This window comes from Podarcis gaigeae (assembly GCF_964106915.1).
Source record: "Podarcis gaigeae genome assembly, chromosome: 5".
Classification (NCBI taxonomy): Eukaryota; Metazoa; Chordata; class Lepidosauria; order Squamata; family Lacertidae; genus Podarcis; species Podarcis gaigeae.
Genome location: NC_139681.1, coordinates 94,061,815 through 94,080,242, shown reverse-complemented (window position 1 = coordinate 94,080,242; position 18,428 = coordinate 94,061,815). Strand labels below are relative to the sequence as shown.

Below are 18,428 nucleotides of genomic sequence, written 5' to 3'. Positions count from 1 at the left end.
TAAAAGTTAAATTTGGATAAAAACTGAACAGCCACATACCACCAGCTATAGAGAGCAGTCATGCCAGGCACAGGCAAAGTCAGCTCTCCAGATGTTTTGGGACTACAACTCCCATCACCCCTAGCTAACAGGAGCAGTGGTCAGGGATGATGGGAGTTGTAGTCCCAAAACATCTGGAAGGCCGAGTTTGTCTATGCCTGAGTCATGCAGCAGGATGGAATCAAAAGAAGCAATGGAATCAAAAGATAGTGGTTCATAACGTGGTTCATGACTGTTCATCACAGAGGTGACAAAATTCTACATTAAACCTCTTACAGTTAACCCAAAGTTCTGCAACACACACAGCTAGGTGGTTCAAGCTGCTCAGGTCAGGAGTCCATCTGCTGTTTCTTTTAATACCAAGTTCTTCTCGATTCTGTTTGGTCCCCAAATCTAGTTGGGCGTTGATTTATGCAGGTTGCTGGTGGTGTGCAATTCTGTGCCCTGGCCCCTGGAAGAGCCGCTGGCATGTATCAAAATACCACGGCAGGCTTGCAGGGCAGCACCTGTCAGTTCCAGCAGTGTGGACAAAGGCAGGCCTTGTTAGATTTCTTCCCTGGGGTTGATGGGCCTTGCAGAGGGTAAATGAAGCCCCAGGGGTTCAAAAAGGGCATTGGAGAGGAATAGTGCAAGAAGGAGGAGGAGGAGCTACGAGCCTCCGAAATAAAGGGGAAGAGTCGCAGCTCAGTGGCAGACATCTGCTTTGCATGCAGAAGGTCCCAAGTTCAACTTACAGCATCTCCAGGAAGAGATGAGAGAGAACGCTTCCTAATACTATGGAGAACTGCTGCCAATCAGTGTAGACAAATTGAACTGGATGCCCATCAGTATCAGTGGAATGAAGCCACTGATGCACCTTCCTTGCCAACAAAGAATCTCTGTGCTTAATGAGATGATCCCACAAGGCAATAGTATTCCTTGTTTTTGTTTTGTTTTTACATGTTTTTACATCCTAGCAATGGTGACGAGTGATAAATGCCGATTGTATTTTGGTATTTCTTAGCTTTATTTCATTCACATCCCTAAGAATTTGGGTTGGGGGTCGATTGCAGGTTAGTAAATCCATCAAGTTTGGGAAACCCTGCACCAAAATGTGGACATAGCTCTCGTCCACGTGCAGAGTTCTGGGTTTCCAAGCCTGCTGCAGCCTCAGGGATGCCGGAAGATGGAAAACATGACTTGCTTTCCTCCTCACAGCCATGACCTTTCCATTCCAGTGCTGTTGTTTTTCTTTTTCTTTTTTTTTGAAAAAGGAGAGATTACATTTTCAACCCTTGCGTCCTCAGCATCCAAATGGCAAGGAGCCAAGGCCCAAGGAAGTGTCACCTTCACGTAGCACCGTGTGCAAGGCTTTGCAAATATACAAACACCTTGCTGAATCAGGAGCCACGCTCAGTTTTCTGATGAACAAACAGTTGGCAGGCAAAGGAAAACAAGAGTCGGCGAAGGAAGGATCCAGCGAACCATTGGCATCTCGGCATATGCCTCGCCAATATGTTGCCAGTGGAAATGGGCATCCCCACCCTGCCACCCACTCTACCAGCTTGAGGGATGCCCATCTCCTGGGGGTGGGGAAATGAAGGATCCATTCTCCCCCCCCCCCACTCGACAAGGCTGCATCTCTCCCTCTTGCCCCTTCTCCTGTGGTTTGTATTTCTTTGACTCCTTCCTTCCCTTGCCAGTAAAAAGCCAATGAAAATCAAGCTACTCGCTTTCCTTCCAAATTCCCACACCTGATCTCAATTTTCCCCTTTTGCCCGTTGTGTTTGCCCAACAGAGCAGTTGTTTTCTCGCAGTCGTCGTCCCCACCCTCAGCAAACTGGGTTCTTTCAAGGGGAGCTTGTGCTTCCTTCAAAGCTCACCCACAAGAAGGCGAATCACGGCAGACAAGCTTCTCTAGAAACATGGCAGGTCTCCTGCGGCTGCCATCCTTCCTTTGCTGCGAGGAGCTGCAAGACAGCATAGGGCAGGGCTTGCCCATGCCCACAGGGATCCCCTCCCCGCAGCTGAAACAGGGCTTGGAAACATCCTGTTGTGGCAGTAGAGAAGGGTGTGGCGTGTGCTGGTTGCAGGGTGTGTGTGTGCCCATGACAGTCTCACCTTTTTGCACATGTGCTAAAGGGCTCCAGAACACTGGCAGTGCTTGGCATAGAGTGTCGTGCAAGACTCATAGGGGCCACTGCATGAGCCAACTGTACACTCTAGGACAGGGGTGGGGTGGGGCATTTCCTTGTGGCTAGCCTTCTGGGAGTCACATGACAGTGGTGGTTGGGGCCAGTGGAAAGTGGGTGTGGCCATCCACTCTCTCATACAGAGGGATAGCTCAGTTGGTAAAACGTGAGACTCTTAATCTCAGGGCCGTGGGTTCGAGCCCCACATTGGGCAAAAGACCCCTGCATTGCAGGGGTTGGACTGGATTCCCTTCATGGTCCCTTCCAACTCAATAATTTCCATGATTTCTATGATTCTACACACATCCCCATTCATACACAGGAACACCCACCAATTCATATACCGGTAAATGGAGACATGAACACCCACACTCACACGTAACAACAGCACATTCATTCTCACATAGAACACACACACACACACACACACACACACACACTCATCCATCCCCACTCACACCCATTCATTATCCTCTCTCCATCTCTCTCTCTCTCTCTCTCTCTCTCTCTCTCTCTCTCTCACACACACACACACACACACACATGGGATACTTCAGGATTTCCTACAATATACAAGAGTAGTCAAAGATTCTCTTGTGAGGTGGTGGATTCTCCTTCCCTGGAGGCTTTTAAGCAGAGGTCAGATGGGGCCACCTGTCATGTATGATCCAGTTGAGATTCCTGCATTCCAGGGGGTTGGGCTAGATGACCCACAGGGTCCCTTCCATCTCTGCAATTCTATTATTCTAATTAGGTGCCAAGTGAGCTCGAACACGCATTGCATTTTACATTCCTGATGCCACAAAGCTCGTTCCCTGCCACCTACCCTCCTCACACCTAATTCTCTACCACTGTACCTTCCCCATTCCCACACATCCCTGGCAAAGCACACAACAACAAAGGAGACTGTTTGTGAAGCTCCCGGCCACAAACACCAGGGCAATTTGTTCTTGGGAGGAGGACGTGCCTGCGATTAACATTTGGGCGTGGGCAAGGGGGTGTGCATGGGGGAGAGCATGAGATGTGGGCCATGAAATGTTGGTGAAGAGATCAAGATGCTACTTGGATGCAGAATCTGTGATGCTGAGCTGCCAGCTGGGGGGGGGGGGGCGGGAATCCAAGGCTACATACAGAAACAGCATCCCAGGTACCATTCCTCTGCACACATTCTACCTGTGAGCAGGCCATGGGCGAATTTGTCAGTTTAGGTTTCTCCCCCTTTCTCATTTTCCCACTCTTAAGTTCAGCTCCCCACATTCCCACATCACTCTGTGATAGTTATTTTTTCAGCCTTCTGGAAAACCCACCAACATCTTAATTCCAATTTCTCCTAACATGCACAAAGCAATTCCCCTCCCCCTCCCAAATATAACGCACGTTATCTTCAACAATATTTGCATTCTTGCACGCGCTACTTGGCTGGAGGGCCGCATTGGAAAATTCGGAGAAGAGCGGATTTCCAAGGGCGGCCACGATTCCGTTCTTGAATTGGCGATATGCAAACGAGGCGGGTTCGCCTTCAGATGAGAAAACGAATCGGATCCCCTGCCTTATCCCTTCGTAGGGTTTTTCTTTCGACCAAACCTGGCAGGATCGGTAGATATTAAGTGGCAGAGCCAGGATCGGACCGGGGTGGGGGCATGGGAAACAACCACTCAGCGCCCACCTCTGGCACCCACCTCCAGAATGAAAAGTGTTTCTCTGTGTGCGCCGTTACAGAAGATGGTGATGGAGGTTTCCCTTGCTAAAAAGGTGGAGGCGGAGTGCGGGGCTGAAGGGGAAAAGTTGAGGGTGGTTCATTTCTCCATCTCTCACCCCTTCCGCCCTCCTTTCCTCGCCCCCACCCACCATCACCACCGCCCTCCCGCGGGGCTTACTTGCATCTTCGCCTAGGGAGCGCAGGTGGCGAGGGGCGATTACGCGCGGGCCGGCGGCGTCGCGGGGCTTCCTGCTTGCCCCGCCCGGCCCTCCAGGAAAACAAGCCCGCCCACCCGGGAACGGCCAGGCGAGGACCCGGCTCTCCTTTCCCCGAAAGCAGCAAAGACAAGGCGGCAGTTGCCGCCACTACTTACGTTGCTGCCAAGATCCTGGAGCGCTACGTTCATGCTGGCGATGGAGACGCGGAGGGACCGAGCGGGCGCCGCCGCCTCCTAGCGCCGGACCCAGCCGCGGGCGAGCCGGTCAGGAGCTGGAATAGGAACGGCGGGGTCCTCCGCCTCGTGGGCCATGCCGAGCTGCTCCACCAGGGGGGATGCGAGCCACCGTTGGGCGGGCCGGGCCCTTCAGTCCCTCCCTGCCCAGCGCGCCACGAGGAGAGGAGGCGCGCAGTGAGCGCACGCGGAGAGTTGCTATGGCGAGCCGACCATCGCAGCAGCAGCAGCAGCAGCAGCAGCCGTCGGGCCCGCAGCGCAAGCGGCGCGCTCAGCTCCTCCCAGAGCAAGGCAGACGCCGGGTCTTGCAGTGCCGGCGGCGGCAGAGAAGGTCAGCGAGCGCGGGCTCTGCCGCGAGGACCGAGTGGGTGGGCGAGCGGAGTTGCTCCGGCGCGCTCCCTCATCTTTCCATCTTTACGCACGGGCACACCCAGGCGGTGAGTTGACCGCCAGGCTTCCAGAGCTCTCTTTTGGAATGAGACCGACTCCACCGCAGAGCTTTCGGAACAAACCCTTCCCCAAGTTACTAGTCTTCATGGAAGCAAAAAACAAACAAACCCCAAAACCCCAAGTCAAAATAGCCAACCAGCACAAAACATTTGAGAGCGTTCGGGGGTGGGATGGTGATCTAGGGATGCCCAGCTAGGAGGAGCAACCCCTTGCAGGCAGCCTGGTATGGCAATTTACCTCATGTACAGCCTGAGCCTAGGAAGAGTTTCTTCTTATCAGGGAGAAGACTTTCTGCACTTGCTCTTCATCTAGTAGAGTAGGAGAGCTGGAATTTTTTCCCACACCTGGCAACTTATGCACCCCTTTGGTTGGAGATAGTACAAGGGTAAGGTAAAGGGTAAAGGGACCCCTGACCATTAGGTCCAGTCGTGACTGACTCTATTTTTTTTTATAATATTTTTTTATTGGTTTTCCAATTTTATCAACACAACGACAAAACAATACATACAACAACAAACACACACAAAAACACAAATTTTACTTTCTTAACTTCCTTTTCATAAGCCTCTTTTCTCGGACTTCCCCATACCTTCCCCTTTTTGCATCCTAGTTTTGCAGTTTTTCAGCAACTCTTTTAGCCAATTAAAATTTAAACTTATTCTCCTTTTCAATATCACATTAATAAAAAAAAAGAAAATAAATATAGCTGTAATTATACATCTTCCTTTCCCTTCACACTTTAACACTCCTCAATTTTGTAGCGATTTTTAAGATACACTTTAAACTTCTTCCAATCTTCCTCCACAGTTTCTTTCTCCTGGTCACGGATTCTGCCGGTCATTTCTGCCAGTCCCATAAAGTCGATCACTTTCGCCTGCCATTCTTCCAGCGTGGGTAGCTCTTGTGTCTTCCAATACTTTGCTAGTAGAATCCTTGCTGCTGTTGTGGCGTACATAAAAAAGATCTTATCCCTCCTTGGCACCAATTGGCCCACCATACCCAAAAGAAATGCCTCTGGTTTCTTATGAAAAGTACATTTAAGTACTTTCTTAATTTCATTGTAAATCATTTCCCAGAAGGCTTTAATCTTCGGGCAGGTCCACCAAAGGTGAAAGAAGGTACCTTCAATCTCATTACATTTCCAGCATTAGGCAAATGATAAATCTTAGCAAGCTTGACTGGGGTCATGTACCACCTATAAATCATTTTCATAATGTTGTCTCTTAAGGCATTACAAGCCGTAAATTTTATACCTGTGGTCCACAACTGTTCCCAGTCAGCAAAGATAATGTCATGTCCTAGGTCCTGTGCCCATCTAACCATTGCTGATTTAACAGTTTCGTCTATTGTATTCCACTTCAACAGCAAGTTATACATCTTTGATAGGCTCTTAGTATTGGATCCTAACAGTTCAGTTTCTAGTTTCGATTTTTCCACCTGGAACCCAATTTTCCTGTCTTGTTTAAAGGCCTCCATTATTTGATAATAATGGAGCCAATCTCGTACCTTGGACTTTATTTTCTCAAAACTCTGTAATTTAAGTTCGCCACTTTCTATTTCTAAAATCTCAGAATATTTAGGCCAATTAGTTCTCGTATTGAGTTTCTTCACCTCTTTAGCCTCCATTGGTGATAGCCACCTGGGAGTTTTGTTTTCCAACAGATCCTTATACCGAGTCCAAACATTATATAGTGCTTTTCTGACAATATGGTTTTTAAAACCCTTATGCACTTTAACCTTGCCATACCAGATATATGCATGCCAACCAAACATGTTGTTGAAACCTTCCAAATCCAGAATGTCTGCGTTTTCAAGTAGTAGCCAGTCTTTCAACCAGCAGAAAGCTGCCGATTCATAATACAGTCTTAAGTCTGGCAGGGCAAATCCCCCTCTTTCTTTTGCATCAGTAAGTATCTTAAAGTTTATTCTGGGCTTTTTGCCCTGCCAGACAAATTTAGATATATCTTTCTGCCACTTCTTGAAACAGTTCAATTTGTCAACAATTTGTAAAGTCTGAAACAAAAATAACATTCTAGGCAATACATTCATTTTAATCACAGCAATTCGTCCTAGCAAGGTAAGCTTCAAGTTTGACCATATTTCTAGATCTTTCTTAATCTCAGTCCAACATTTATCATAATTGTCTTTAAATAAATTCACATTTTTAGATGTCATATTAATTCCCAGATATTTCACTTTTTTTGCTATAATTAATCCAGTTTCCTCTTGGAACCTCTCTCTTTCCACGTTTGTTAAATTTTTTTCCAAAACCTTGGTTTTTTGTTTGTTCAGCTTAAATCCTGCAACCTGACCAAAAACTCGGATTACTTCTAAATCTCTTTTTGTACTAGTGTCTGGCTCCTGTAGGGTCAAAACTAAGTCATCTGCAAAAGCCTTCAGTTTGTACTCTCTGGCTCCGACCTGAACCCCTTTCACCAGCTGGTCTCCCCTTATCATATTTAACAAGACCTCCAGGACTAATATAAAAAGTAACGGGGAAATTGGGCACCCCTGCCGTGTCCCTTTTTCTATAAGAAGTTCATTCGTAACCACATTATTTACAATTAGTTTTGCCTTTTGTTCCGAATATATTGCACCTATACCATTTTCAAATCTTTGGCCCACCCCCATCCCATGGAGATTCTTCTTCATAAAATTCCAAGAAATATTGTCAAAGGCTTTCTCCGCGTCTACAAATATCAAAACTGCCTTTGTATTGTTATTAACTGTCAGCATTTCTATTATGTCAATTATGTTCCTTACATTGCCCGATAGATGTCTACCCGGGAGAAAGCCTGCCTGGTCCTTATGAATCTCCTCCACCAACACTTTCTTCAGTCTTTTTGCCAAAATGTCTGCAAATATTTTTTAATCCACATTCTGTAAAGATATAGGGCGGTAGTTTTTGATCTGTTTCTTATCAACCTCAGTCTTTGGTATAAGTGTGATGAAAGCTTCTTTCCACGATTCAGGTGCCTTCCTCCCCTCTAATATTTCATTACATACCTCCTTAAGCGGCTGTATTAGCCATTCCTTTAACGCTTTATAATATCTGGAAGTTAGTCCATCTGGCCCTGGAGATTTCCCTAATTTCATATTCTGAATGACACCCTCTATTTCTTGGTCAGTTATTTTCTCATTCAAAGTCTGCACACTTTGTTGCGAAATTTTTTGTAATCCATGTTTCTTAAGGAAATCTTCTATTTCTCCTTCATTTTCTGGCCCTTGTGCATATAGTCTTCTGAAATAACTCTGAAAGCAATTACTAATCTCATTTGGTTTAGAAATGTTCTTTCCATCCACCTCCAAGCTTGTGACAGTGTTTAATTTCTGTCTCTTCTTCAATTGCCATGATAGGAGTTTCCCACATTTGTCTGCTGATTCAAATGTCCTTTGTCTCATTTGCTTTATTTTCCATTCTATCTCCTGATTCATCAATTCCATATATTGCATCTGGTAGAACTTAATTTCTCTCAAAATCTCATGAGACTTTGGTTTAGATCTCAATTTCTTTTCACCTTCTTTTATTTTTTCCAGGATCTTATCTTTCTTCTCATTTTGTTTCCTCCTTTTTAGGGAATTCTGCTGTATTAGGAAACCTCGCATCATGGCCTTGCTTGCGTCCCAAATCACTCTTTTCTCCACTTCTGTCCTCAGATTTATCTCAAAGTAGTCCCTCAAAGTTTTTTGGGCCTTTTTGTAAACTTCTGGATCTCTAAATAGGGTGTCATTCATTCTCCATCTAAAGGAACCAGCTGTTGTTACCTTCATTTCCATCTTCACCGCGTTATGGTCGGAGCATGTCTTTGGGCAGATTTCCACTTTTTTTATCATTGGAGCCATTCCACTAGTAATCCATATTTGATCTATTCTTGTCCATGTCATCTGGGACTCTGAAAAGAATGTTCCCTCTCTCTCGAGAGGGTTTCTTAGTCTCCAAATATCTATCAAGTCCATATTGTCGGTCATTTCAAAGAAGGTCTTAGGTAATCTCCCATCCTTAGAAATCACCTGTCTTTGTGCTTTATCCATATATGTTGAAACAACGCCGTTCATATCTCCTAAAAAAATCACCTTATAATCCAGGTAGTCCATCAATGTCTCATGCAATTTTTTATAAAATTCTGCCTTCCCTTCATTTGGTGCATATATGCCGACTGTCAGAAACTTTTCTCCTTGGATTTGTATTTCAATTGCCAATATTCTTCCATGTTCATCTTTAAAAATCAGTTTTGGGGCTAATTTCTCCTTTGCATAGATCACCACTCCTCTTTTCTTGACTTTATCCGATGAAATAAATTCCTGTCCTAATCTTTTGTTTATAAGCAATTTTCTATGTAATCTTGTTATGTGGGTCTCTTGTAGGCAAATCAGATCCAATTGTTCTCTTTTTAAAATGTGAAAAACTTCACGTCTTTTTCTGGGAAGGTTCAAACCGTTGCAGTTCCAGCTTAAGAATCGCAGAGACATTGCTGGTTAGTTTCCTCCAGCCGCACCCTGCGGCGGTTCTCCTTCTAGAGGTGATTAGTCGTGACTGACTCTAGGGTTGTGGTGCTCATCTCGCTTTATTGGCCGAGGGAGCTGGCGTACAGCTTCCGGGTCATGTGGCCAGCAAGACTAAGCCGCTTCTGGCGAACCAGAGCAGCGCACTGAAATGCCGTTTACCTTCCTGCCAGAGCGGTACCTATTTATCTACTTGCACTTTGACGTGCTTTCGAACTGCTAGGTGGGCAGGAGCTGGGACCGAGCGACGGGAGCTCACCCCATGGCGAGGATTCAAACCGCCAATCTGCTGATCAGCAAGTCCTAGGCTCTGTGGTTTAACCCACAGTGCCACCCGCATCCCCAGTGCAAGGGTAGATGAGTCTAAAAAGCCTGAGACACAATTTTCATGGCCCTCTAGCAGCTATAGTGCCTCACTGGTTGACAGATGTGAAATATATTGACATTATTTTCCTTATATATTGCAAAATCAAGTCTGAAACTCTTGGTGCCTTAGAGACCAAAGGCCCATCTAGACTGGTGTTTCTCCCCTCCTCCATCTGGGTGTTTTCTGCAACATATAATTGTGCATTCTTTGGTCTTTACAGCCACAGCAGATGCTGTACCTCTCCAACAGCTTGACTTCACCCCCAATGGTGCTCTCTTCCATTGTCTCTCAAGGCAGACGGATGGCAACAATTTTGCCTTAGTGCTTGGCTTATACTGGACTGGACCACACACCATTAATCTTTAGTACTTGTTCTGTGATGCTTCCCCAATGCATTATTGCTATATGGAGGGGCACTCTTGCACTACAACAAAAGCGGAACAGCAACAAACAAATCAGAACCTGGAATCTTCGAGGGGTAAAAAGTTGTGGGAAGTGAACTTCTCTAAGCCTTCCTTCTCAGGTCTCAAGGATCCGCAGACTGTCAGGATGTCTCTTATCTTCTGAGGTTTTGACTAAGCCAAGGGCTTTGGGGCTTCCTGATTTAGGCTGCTTCCACCCTGCACACCTGGTCTTTGGGAGATGCCACAGCTAGGTGGTAAATCACATCCTTTGCAAAAAGTCCCAAGTTCTCATATTTAGCAAGATTTTACAATGTCTCCAACAGACACTATTGTACACAAGTTCCAAGTCCTTGCTAAGACCAGCTCTCCTGCTAAGGAAGTTTCTCATACCCCTTCCTTTCATCTACCTTGCCTTTTATGGCTCCTCTGGGGAAACCCTTGCCAATTCCTCTTGGCCTTCCTGCTCTGTCCTCCTGCTTTCTCTCTTTCCTTGTCTGCTTTCCTCTGTATTTATGTCTCTACTTCTGGGAGCCTTTCACTAGCAACTCTGCCGATCTCCACTCCTTCCCCTCCAACCTCCCCCTTCCTGGGACCTCTCTCTGACACACTTAACAGCTGCCGGTTTACTCTGCTGCTCTTTTTTCCAACGTGTGGCCTTCCCACACCTCTTCTGGCACACTCCATACACAGCTCTCAGAGCGCCTGGTACACAACTGTCCCGGTACTTCCTCTCCCAAGACTTCAGTAGGAAGCTTTGGGAGATGTGCTGATTGCAAGCAAAGCAGAATGACCACCCCAAAACGTTGCAATCAGTACTGAAAGCGGGATGGTGTATAACCTTCCCAATACCACCATGTGCACAAATAGTCATGAATGTGCAATATAAATGCCATATGGAGAGGCCCTGGCTGGTTTTGGCAGAAGCTAGTGTGGACTAGGGACCACTCTGTCAGGTGCACGATGATCTCTTCACCATCATCTCATTCATAGTACTGTAGTTCACTGTTTGTGTATCATGTACCCACTTTTCCTCCTGCAAAATTAACAGCTTGCCTGGAGTCCTGGGTCAGGGACATCAAGCTTCTGAGAGGCTCAGCTAGAAGGCATTATTTTTTAAAGGATTGGGGTGCTTCTGTAAGCTTTAACAGTGTACTTTTATTTTGGTTATTGGCTGTTGTTCAGATTGTATAACAGCTGCTTTGTGAAGCTACTTTCCTAAAATGCAGAATACTAGTCTGTTCAATAAATTTAACAAATAAGGCTTAGGCAAATAAGAACGAAGTCTCTATGTATGATGAAAAGTTCAGCCAACTGACTTAGCCCCAGGAACGTCTCTCTAGGAGGGGCATTCCAAATGTGAAAAAGCCCTTTCTCCCATCACCTCCCATCTAACCTCAGAGGTTGGGCAGACTTAAGAAATGCTTCCAAAATCTGCTCCGGTGCCCACAGGACAAGGCAAGCCTGTTGCTCAGCACCAAGGAGAGTTCCTAGTGAGCAACTTGCTTTTGACAAGGCTTAGAAATGAACTAAAGTCTTTTGAGCCTCTGCATAAGAACACAGGAAGCTGCCTTAGAGCAAATCAGACGATTACCTTCAATGACTGGCAGAGTCTGTCCAGAGTTCCAGGCAGCAGTTTCTCCCAGCCCTACCTGACAATGCTGGAGGTTGAAGCTGGGACCTTCTGCATGCAAAGCATAGGCTGTATCACTGAGCTGCAGCCTCTGTGACAGGAGGGAGCCAGCAGGAAACCACACTGAGAAAGTTGGCATCAACTCTTTATTAGCAGAAATAGGATCTACACAGGAGTGCCAGGCCTACTGAGCACAGCAACTCTTCTCTGGCAGGTCTTGCCCCCATGAAACACATGCGAAGACTAAAGGTCCCCACCTCCCCACAGCTGCCTAAGTCCCTGCCTCTTCAGGGTTTTCCCCAAGCAATCAGAGACTGTGCCTGAGTGAAGCCAACTTCTCCACTCTCTTCAGACCTCTTCCGTTTCTGGGAGACCAGCAGGGAAGTGAGCTTGTCACCATAGGAGGGGGAGACACCTGCGCCTCTTCACCATATGGATTTCTCTCTGCCTCTTGGCCTCCCTGCTTCAGCTTATGCCACTGATTCTGGACTTCTCTCTGACACAGACTCCTCTCGCTAACTAAGCCCTGTTTCCTCTTCAGCTTCCAACACCTCCTCCTCCCAGTCTTCTCCCTCTGACCATTCATGATCACCTACCACCACTCCCTGGGCTCTGAGCCTTCTTCCCTTGGGGGATCTCCAGCCGGTTCTTCCCTACATTCCTCTGTGCCCAACCAGTCTGTGACACTCTGCTTCTATTCCACTTCTCCTGCACTCCATGGGCTGCTGAGTTGCATGCTTCCTACACTGTTGGGCTAGCAAGGTACTTCGGGAAGCATTTCCAAGGGAAGACATGCATGTTTATCCTGGTTTGGTTTTATGGACTCTGGTGCTGTGGTCTCTGGTTCAGTAGGTTTCTGCCGGCCAGCCTTGGGTTCAGTGGTCCTCTGATAAGCAAGAACATAGTTTGACTCCTTAGCTGATGACACTGTATTCTCAGCTTAGTGACCTGTTCGCTGCTGGACTTTAGGATCACGACACTGATGATGACCAGAGAAGTCACAAGGTTATGACTTCTGGGCACGAGTGCTGCAATGGAATGTGGCTGCACTTTTTTAAAAAAATCAAAATGGGCACAGGATTAAGTAGTTACAGGCAGCCTTATCACACCCCGAGGGGAGGAAGGGAAAAATTTAAGTGCACCATTTATTTACAAATTTATAATCTGCACTTCCATAAATATATAGCAAGGCAGAGTACCAACATACAAGAGTACAGTGGTGCCTCGCAAGACGAAATTACGGTAATTCGTTCCACGAGTTGTGCCATCTTGCGATTTTTTCGTCTTGCGGAGCGCGGATTCTCTGGGTATTAACGGCTTTAAGAAAAAGGAAGCAAACTCGCAAGACGTTTTCGTCTTGTGAAGCAAGCCCATAGGGAAAATCATCTTGCGAAGCAACGCAAAAAACGAAAAACCCTTTCGTCTTGTGCATTTTTCGCCTTGCGAGGCATTCGTCTTGCGAGGTACCACTGTAATAAAATCAACGAGATGCATAAAAGCACCAACAAAACATCAATAATTCTAACTGACAACTATCCCCCTCTTTAAAATGGTTGTGTGACTCAGGCGTTAGCCCAGATGTAAATAATAGCTGGGAGGGAGGGCATTTTTTGCCTGTCATCAGCTGGGAAGCTTGATGAGTGCCATCTGGTGGAGCTGCGGGTAAACAGAAGCAGATTGTGTTGTAGAGCAGAGCATCATTGAGGACACATAAAATAGCTGAGCCAAGAACATGGGAAAGCTTCTAGTGGAACCATACATGGCAAATAACTCCCGTGGCACCTCAAAGCCCTCCAGATTTATTGAGGCAAAAGGCTCTTTGCAGACTTTTGTTGTTGTTGTTGTTGTTTAGTCGTTTAGTCATGTCCGACTCTTCGTGACCCCATGGACCAGAGAACGCCAGGCACTCCTGTCTTCCATTGCCTCCCGCAGTTTGATCAGAGTCATGCTGGTAGCTTCGAGAACACTGTCCCACCATCTCATCCTTTGTCGTCCCCTTCTCCTTGTGCCCTCCATCTTTCCCAATATCAGGGTCTTTTCCAGGGAGTCTTCTCTTCTCATGAGGTGGCCAAAGTCTTGTAGCCTCAGCTTCAGGATCTGTCCTTCCAGTGAGCACTCAGGGCTGATTTCCTTCAGAATGGAGAGGTTTGATCTTCTTGCAGTCCATGGGACTCTCAGGAGTCTCCTCCAGCACCATAATTCAAAGCGGACTAGACAAAAGTAAATAACCACACTAGCAGAAGTCAGTGGAATGATGTCTGCTAGTGAAACAAGACTTCCCCCCTTGCCAAAACTGCTCTGGAGAGACAAGATAAGTCCCCGAACAGCATGCAGGGGGAAGAAGATAGGAGATTGTTTCATCAGGCAAGCATAATGCAACCCTTAATTTTAAAGTCACAATTTTAATTTTAAAGCCACAGGACATGTCTGAAATTTTACTGCAGTTTTTGCTTTACTGCTCTCAACTCAGCTACTCATGTTATTTGCGATGAGTAAAGCAGCATATCCTCCAACATTTATCTGACAGGGAAGTCCCATTTCCATAATGATAATTTTAGTATCCATACCCTACACATCTTACTGGGTTGCCCCAGCCACTCTGAGCAGCTTCCAATATATATAAAAACATAATAAAACATGAAACATTAAAAAACACACCTTTCCTATACAGGATTTCCTTCAGACAGCTTGGGGGTTGGATAACTCCATACCCTCCAACATTTATCCAATGAAAATAGGGACATCCTAAGGAAAAGCGGGACATTCTGGGATCAAATCAGAAACCAGGATTGCTTCTCTAAATCAGGGACGTCACTGGAAAATAGGGACACTTGAAGGGTTTGAAGCAACAGTGGCAAATACTAAGCAGAACAACCTTATCCAGCTATTGTTATAACCTTTAATTTTTAAAAGTGTTCAGTACCTGGGGCTGTAGCAGAAGCAAGGAAGCTTTGGATGCTCAGAAGAGTTACTGAACCGAGGAAGCCTGCATTTTACCGCCTCAACATGAAATAGTGTCAAAAGACACTCCTTCTTAAATTCTTCATTCTTAGGATGCAGTCTTAAACAGTGAGTCCTAATTTCAAACAAGCATTGATAGGGTCTTAAATGTTAATGCTACTTTTATTATGTTCCAGTTAATGTGTGTTGGATCAGCAAACCAGGATCGAGTGGTGGAGAACATGACCGTGGAAGGTACTTTGAGGCAAAATGGTAGTGAAATTATAGAAGCAGGGGACTGGGGGGGGGGTGTATGTGGAAAAGTACAGGCATTAGGCTTTAGAAATGCTTTTCTTTTTTTTGCAAACCAGTAGGTAGGATGTTTATTAAATTATACACATATAATTCAGATTTTACTGAGCTACGCCATTTGGGGGGGGGGGGAGGAGTTGCATATTTTAATGCTCTGCAGTATATAAAACCTCGTGCACATACAAAGTCCTAGTCTAGAATTTTCACTGACATAATCACTTTTGTATGTACCACTCTGGCATGCAAAATGCTAGTTTTGCCCTGCAGATGTTAGTGGGCTTCAGATGCTGCCACCCCAAGCCAGCATGGTAAATAATTAGGGGAACTAGGAGATGAAAATCTGGAGGGCCATAGGTGCACCAGCCCTGGTTTAATAAATAAGCCTCTTTCCTGATAAAAATTGGCTATCAGAGCCCGTATGGAATATATCACCTCCCCCACCCCAACCAAGGTCATAGAAAGCATTCTGACTCCTGATGCTGATTATAGACCAGGGCTAGGGAACCTCTGGCCCTCCAGATGTTGCTCCATCATCCTCAGCTGGTCTGGCCAATGGGACTCAGGGCTGATGGGAGTTGTATTCCAACAATGCCTGGCCAACAGACCTGGCCTACAGGAACCTGCCTTGGAGCATTTAAAGGCACCAGGACAATTAACAATGGAGCGGTCAAGGAGAAGATGTGAACAGTGGCGTAGCGTGGGGGGTGCAGGGGGTGCCGGCCGCACCGGGCGCAACATCTGGGGGGGGGCGCACTCGCCGCCTCCGGAGTCGCCGCCTCCGGAGTCGCTACAGCGCAGGCTGTAGCAGAGCCGCATGTCTCGGGAAGGAGGAAGCCCCAGCCATGGGCGCTGCCCCCAGGTGGTGCAGCAGGAGCCAGGCGGCGAAGGGGAGCCCGGGGGAGCGGAGGTGCCGCGGGGACACGGCTCGGGAGCTGCCGCTGAGGAGCCAGAGCATCGTCCCCGGGAGGAGAGGAGGAGCGGCGGCGGCTGCTGCTACTGCAAAGCAGGGAAAGAAGGAGGCGGCGGCGGGGAGCTGGGCAAGGAAGTTGCTGCTGGGGATGAAGAGGCGGCGGCGGCAGGAGGCGGACTTCTTTCCCTCTCTGGTGCTGCTGCAATGAGGCGCTCGGCAGCCCACCGGCCCCTCCTGAGCGGGATATGGGTGGGCGGACGGGGTGAGTGGGGGAGAGGCGCCGGGTGAGGCGGGGCCAGCCGGCGGCGGCTGCCGCTGCGTGAGGGACACCCGCCAGCCTCGTGCCCTGACAGGAGCCGCCGTTGCGCCCGCGGGCGCCCTTGACATGGCACCCCTCATGCCCCCTCGAGAGGCGTTGGGGGGCAGCGAGACTCCGCCGGGGGCCCCGCCCCTCACTCTGCGCTCGGTTTCAGGGCTGTCTTGCGAGGGGGCGGCGGGAAAAGGCTCTGAGGAGAACCTCGCTCGCTGTCCCGCGTCGCTTTTCCTCACATCGTTTTCCCTTTCCCTTAAGGAGACGGGGAGGTGAAGGGAGCCCACCTTCCACCTCGCACGTGGCGAGTCGTCGGTGGAGAAACCACACACATTTGATATTCATAATAATAATAATAATAATAATAATAATAATAATAATAATGGTTTGAAATTTAAGACACCCCCCCCCAAGGAAAAGGCACTTTCTTGCGAATAAGCGGGGCCCTTATTCGCGCTGCCAGCCTGACCTTCACTCTCTTACATATAGAGCGGAAAGGAGATGCGGAGGTGCAAAGGCTTGCGGGGCAGAAGTTAGCCCCGCTGAGTTCATCAGGGGTGCCAACGTGAATACAGTATGATATTTGGGGGGGGGGGGGAGGCAGGTAAGCCCCGCCCTACATTGTTTACCACATTGGCAATGCCCATCAACTGGGGGACTGGCCCCCTCAAATGTTTTATTGGGGGGCCTGAAGCAGTGGCGTAGCGTGGGGGTGCAGGGGGGCCGGGCGCAACATCTTGGGGGGAGGGGCGCGCTCGCACTCGAGTGCTAAAACCCACGGGTTAGGGGGCGCAAATTACTTGCCTTGCCCCGGGTGCTGACAACCCACGCTACGCCACTGGATGTGAATGGCCTTTGTCGGATCAAGGCCAGGAAAGTAAGCGTTTGCCAGATCTATTTCATGAGTCCATCAATACAAGCTGCCAAGGCTGGGGTGACAGCCAATTAATAAGTGCAGCAGAGCCAGACAGCCGAGCCAGCAGCAGAAAAAGACTGCCAGTGCTATGTAACAGTGTCTCGGGAAGCCAAGTCAAAAGTAAGGGCTTGCAAGGGAGGAGCTTGGGAAACCAACCCCAGAAGGCAGGAGTTTGGGGTCAAAGAGTCATAGGATGGTGGACACAGAGGGATTATAAAGCAGACAGGGAGATTCGAACTTGAATATATAGAAGGTGAATCCTGGGATTCTTGGGGAGTAGCCTTGGGGAATCTGCTTTGCTTTTGCCTGAAATGTGCCATTGAACTCTGATGTCTCTTGCATATTTCAACCATGTCTTCGTGCACCATCCAGATTTTCCTGAAAAGTTTCTGTGGGAAGATTAACGCACAAAGTGGGAAGTTAACGCACACCAGTAGCTTCTCATGTACAATGGTTCCCAGACACTTCAATATCAATAACAGCTCTGTTTTAGGAGGGACACTCTGGGGGTCGATGCTGCCCTGACCCCAAAGTATCTGCCACCTGTGGCAGGTGCTGCTTTCTGGCTAACGGTAGGGCTGGCCCTGTACAGCTATAACATACAGCTTGGAACATATCCATGGCTTTGTGATAGCTGTATGCAGGGTGGGCTCACCCATGAGACAAGGTGAGGCAACTGCCTCAAGCAGCAGGATCTACAGGGGCAGCAAATCCTGTTGTCAATCTTTCTTCCCCCCCTTATTCCTGAAGTAAATCTTCTCTCACCCTTTCTTCCCTGGTGGGGAGGGGGATGCCATTTTGGGGTCTGCCTCAGGTGCCAAAATGTCTTGGGCCAGTCCTGGCTGTATGCTACCTCCAGGAATCAGTCTCTGGATACCAGTCACCTGTAGGCTTTCCAGGTGCACCTGACTGCCCTCTGGAGGTAACGGGATATTGGGATTGACATCATCACTGTAGTCCTTTGGCTACAATTAAACGAAGTATGGGCTTTAAAGCTGTGTGTGATTTACTGTTTCATTCATTAACAGTTTGGGGCCAGATTGCCTTACGCCACATGTGCCCTCTCAACTTCTTCGATTGGCGAAATTGGCACTACTATAGGTGACACATAATACCAATTCCGCATTTGTAAGAACTCAGCTGCTTAGTGTGGCAGTGTCTACACCTTGGAACTCCCTGCCTATTGACATCAAGCAGCTGCCCTTCACTGTACTTTTTCTGGCGCCCGTTAAAAACATTCTTGTTTAGACAAGCCTGTCCAGATGCTTAGAAAGTAGAGGCAATCTTAATCTGTTTTAGTATTTTAACGTTTGTGTATTAAGAAGA

At 47.6% G+C, this 18,428-nt stretch overlaps 2 protein-coding genes across 5 annotated transcripts in view; one reads left to right on the top strand and one right to left on the bottom strand.

Annotated features, from left to right (window-relative positions):
- Window positions 1–4,562, bottom strand: part of ECE2 (endothelin converting enzyme 2) — a 45,643-nt gene extending 41,081 nt beyond the window's left edge. Inside the window, exons 1-2 of one of the 3 annotated variants that reach the window (XM_083739431.1) lie at window positions 4,088–4,256; window positions 3,890–3,981 (exon numbers count right to left, since the gene is read on the bottom strand). Coding sequence is in view for 2 of the 3 variants with exons in the window: in XM_083739429.1 (XP_083595555.1) it covers window positions 4,283–4,315 (33 nt within the window). In the remaining variant the exon portion in view is untranslated. Of the gene's footprint in view, window positions 1–3,889; window positions 3,982–4,087 lie in introns of all 3 variants that reach the window. The other 2 variants (XM_083739430.1, XM_083739429.1) reach the window with 2 other exon arrangements.
- On the top strand, window positions 4,462–18,011 carry LOC310845080 (uncharacterized protein; the record flags this gene model as incomplete). Of its 2 annotated transcripts, XM_083739985.1 has the most annotated exons (3): window positions 4,462–4,797; window positions 14,852–14,909; window positions 17,475–18,011. In XM_083739985.1, 3 exons carry the CDS (start codon window positions 4,462–4,464, stop codon window positions 17,504–17,506), a joined length of 426 nt encoding a protein of 141 aa, XP_083596111.1. In that variant the 3' UTR covers window positions 17,507–18,011. The 2 variants fall into 2 exon arrangements, with proteins under 2 accessions (XP_083596111.1, XP_083596110.1); XM_083739984.1 differs by lacking the exons at window positions 14,852–14,909; window positions 17,475–18,011 and adding an exon at window positions 9,901–11,425.
- Between the last annotated feature and the right edge of the window lie 417 nt (window positions 18,012–18,428).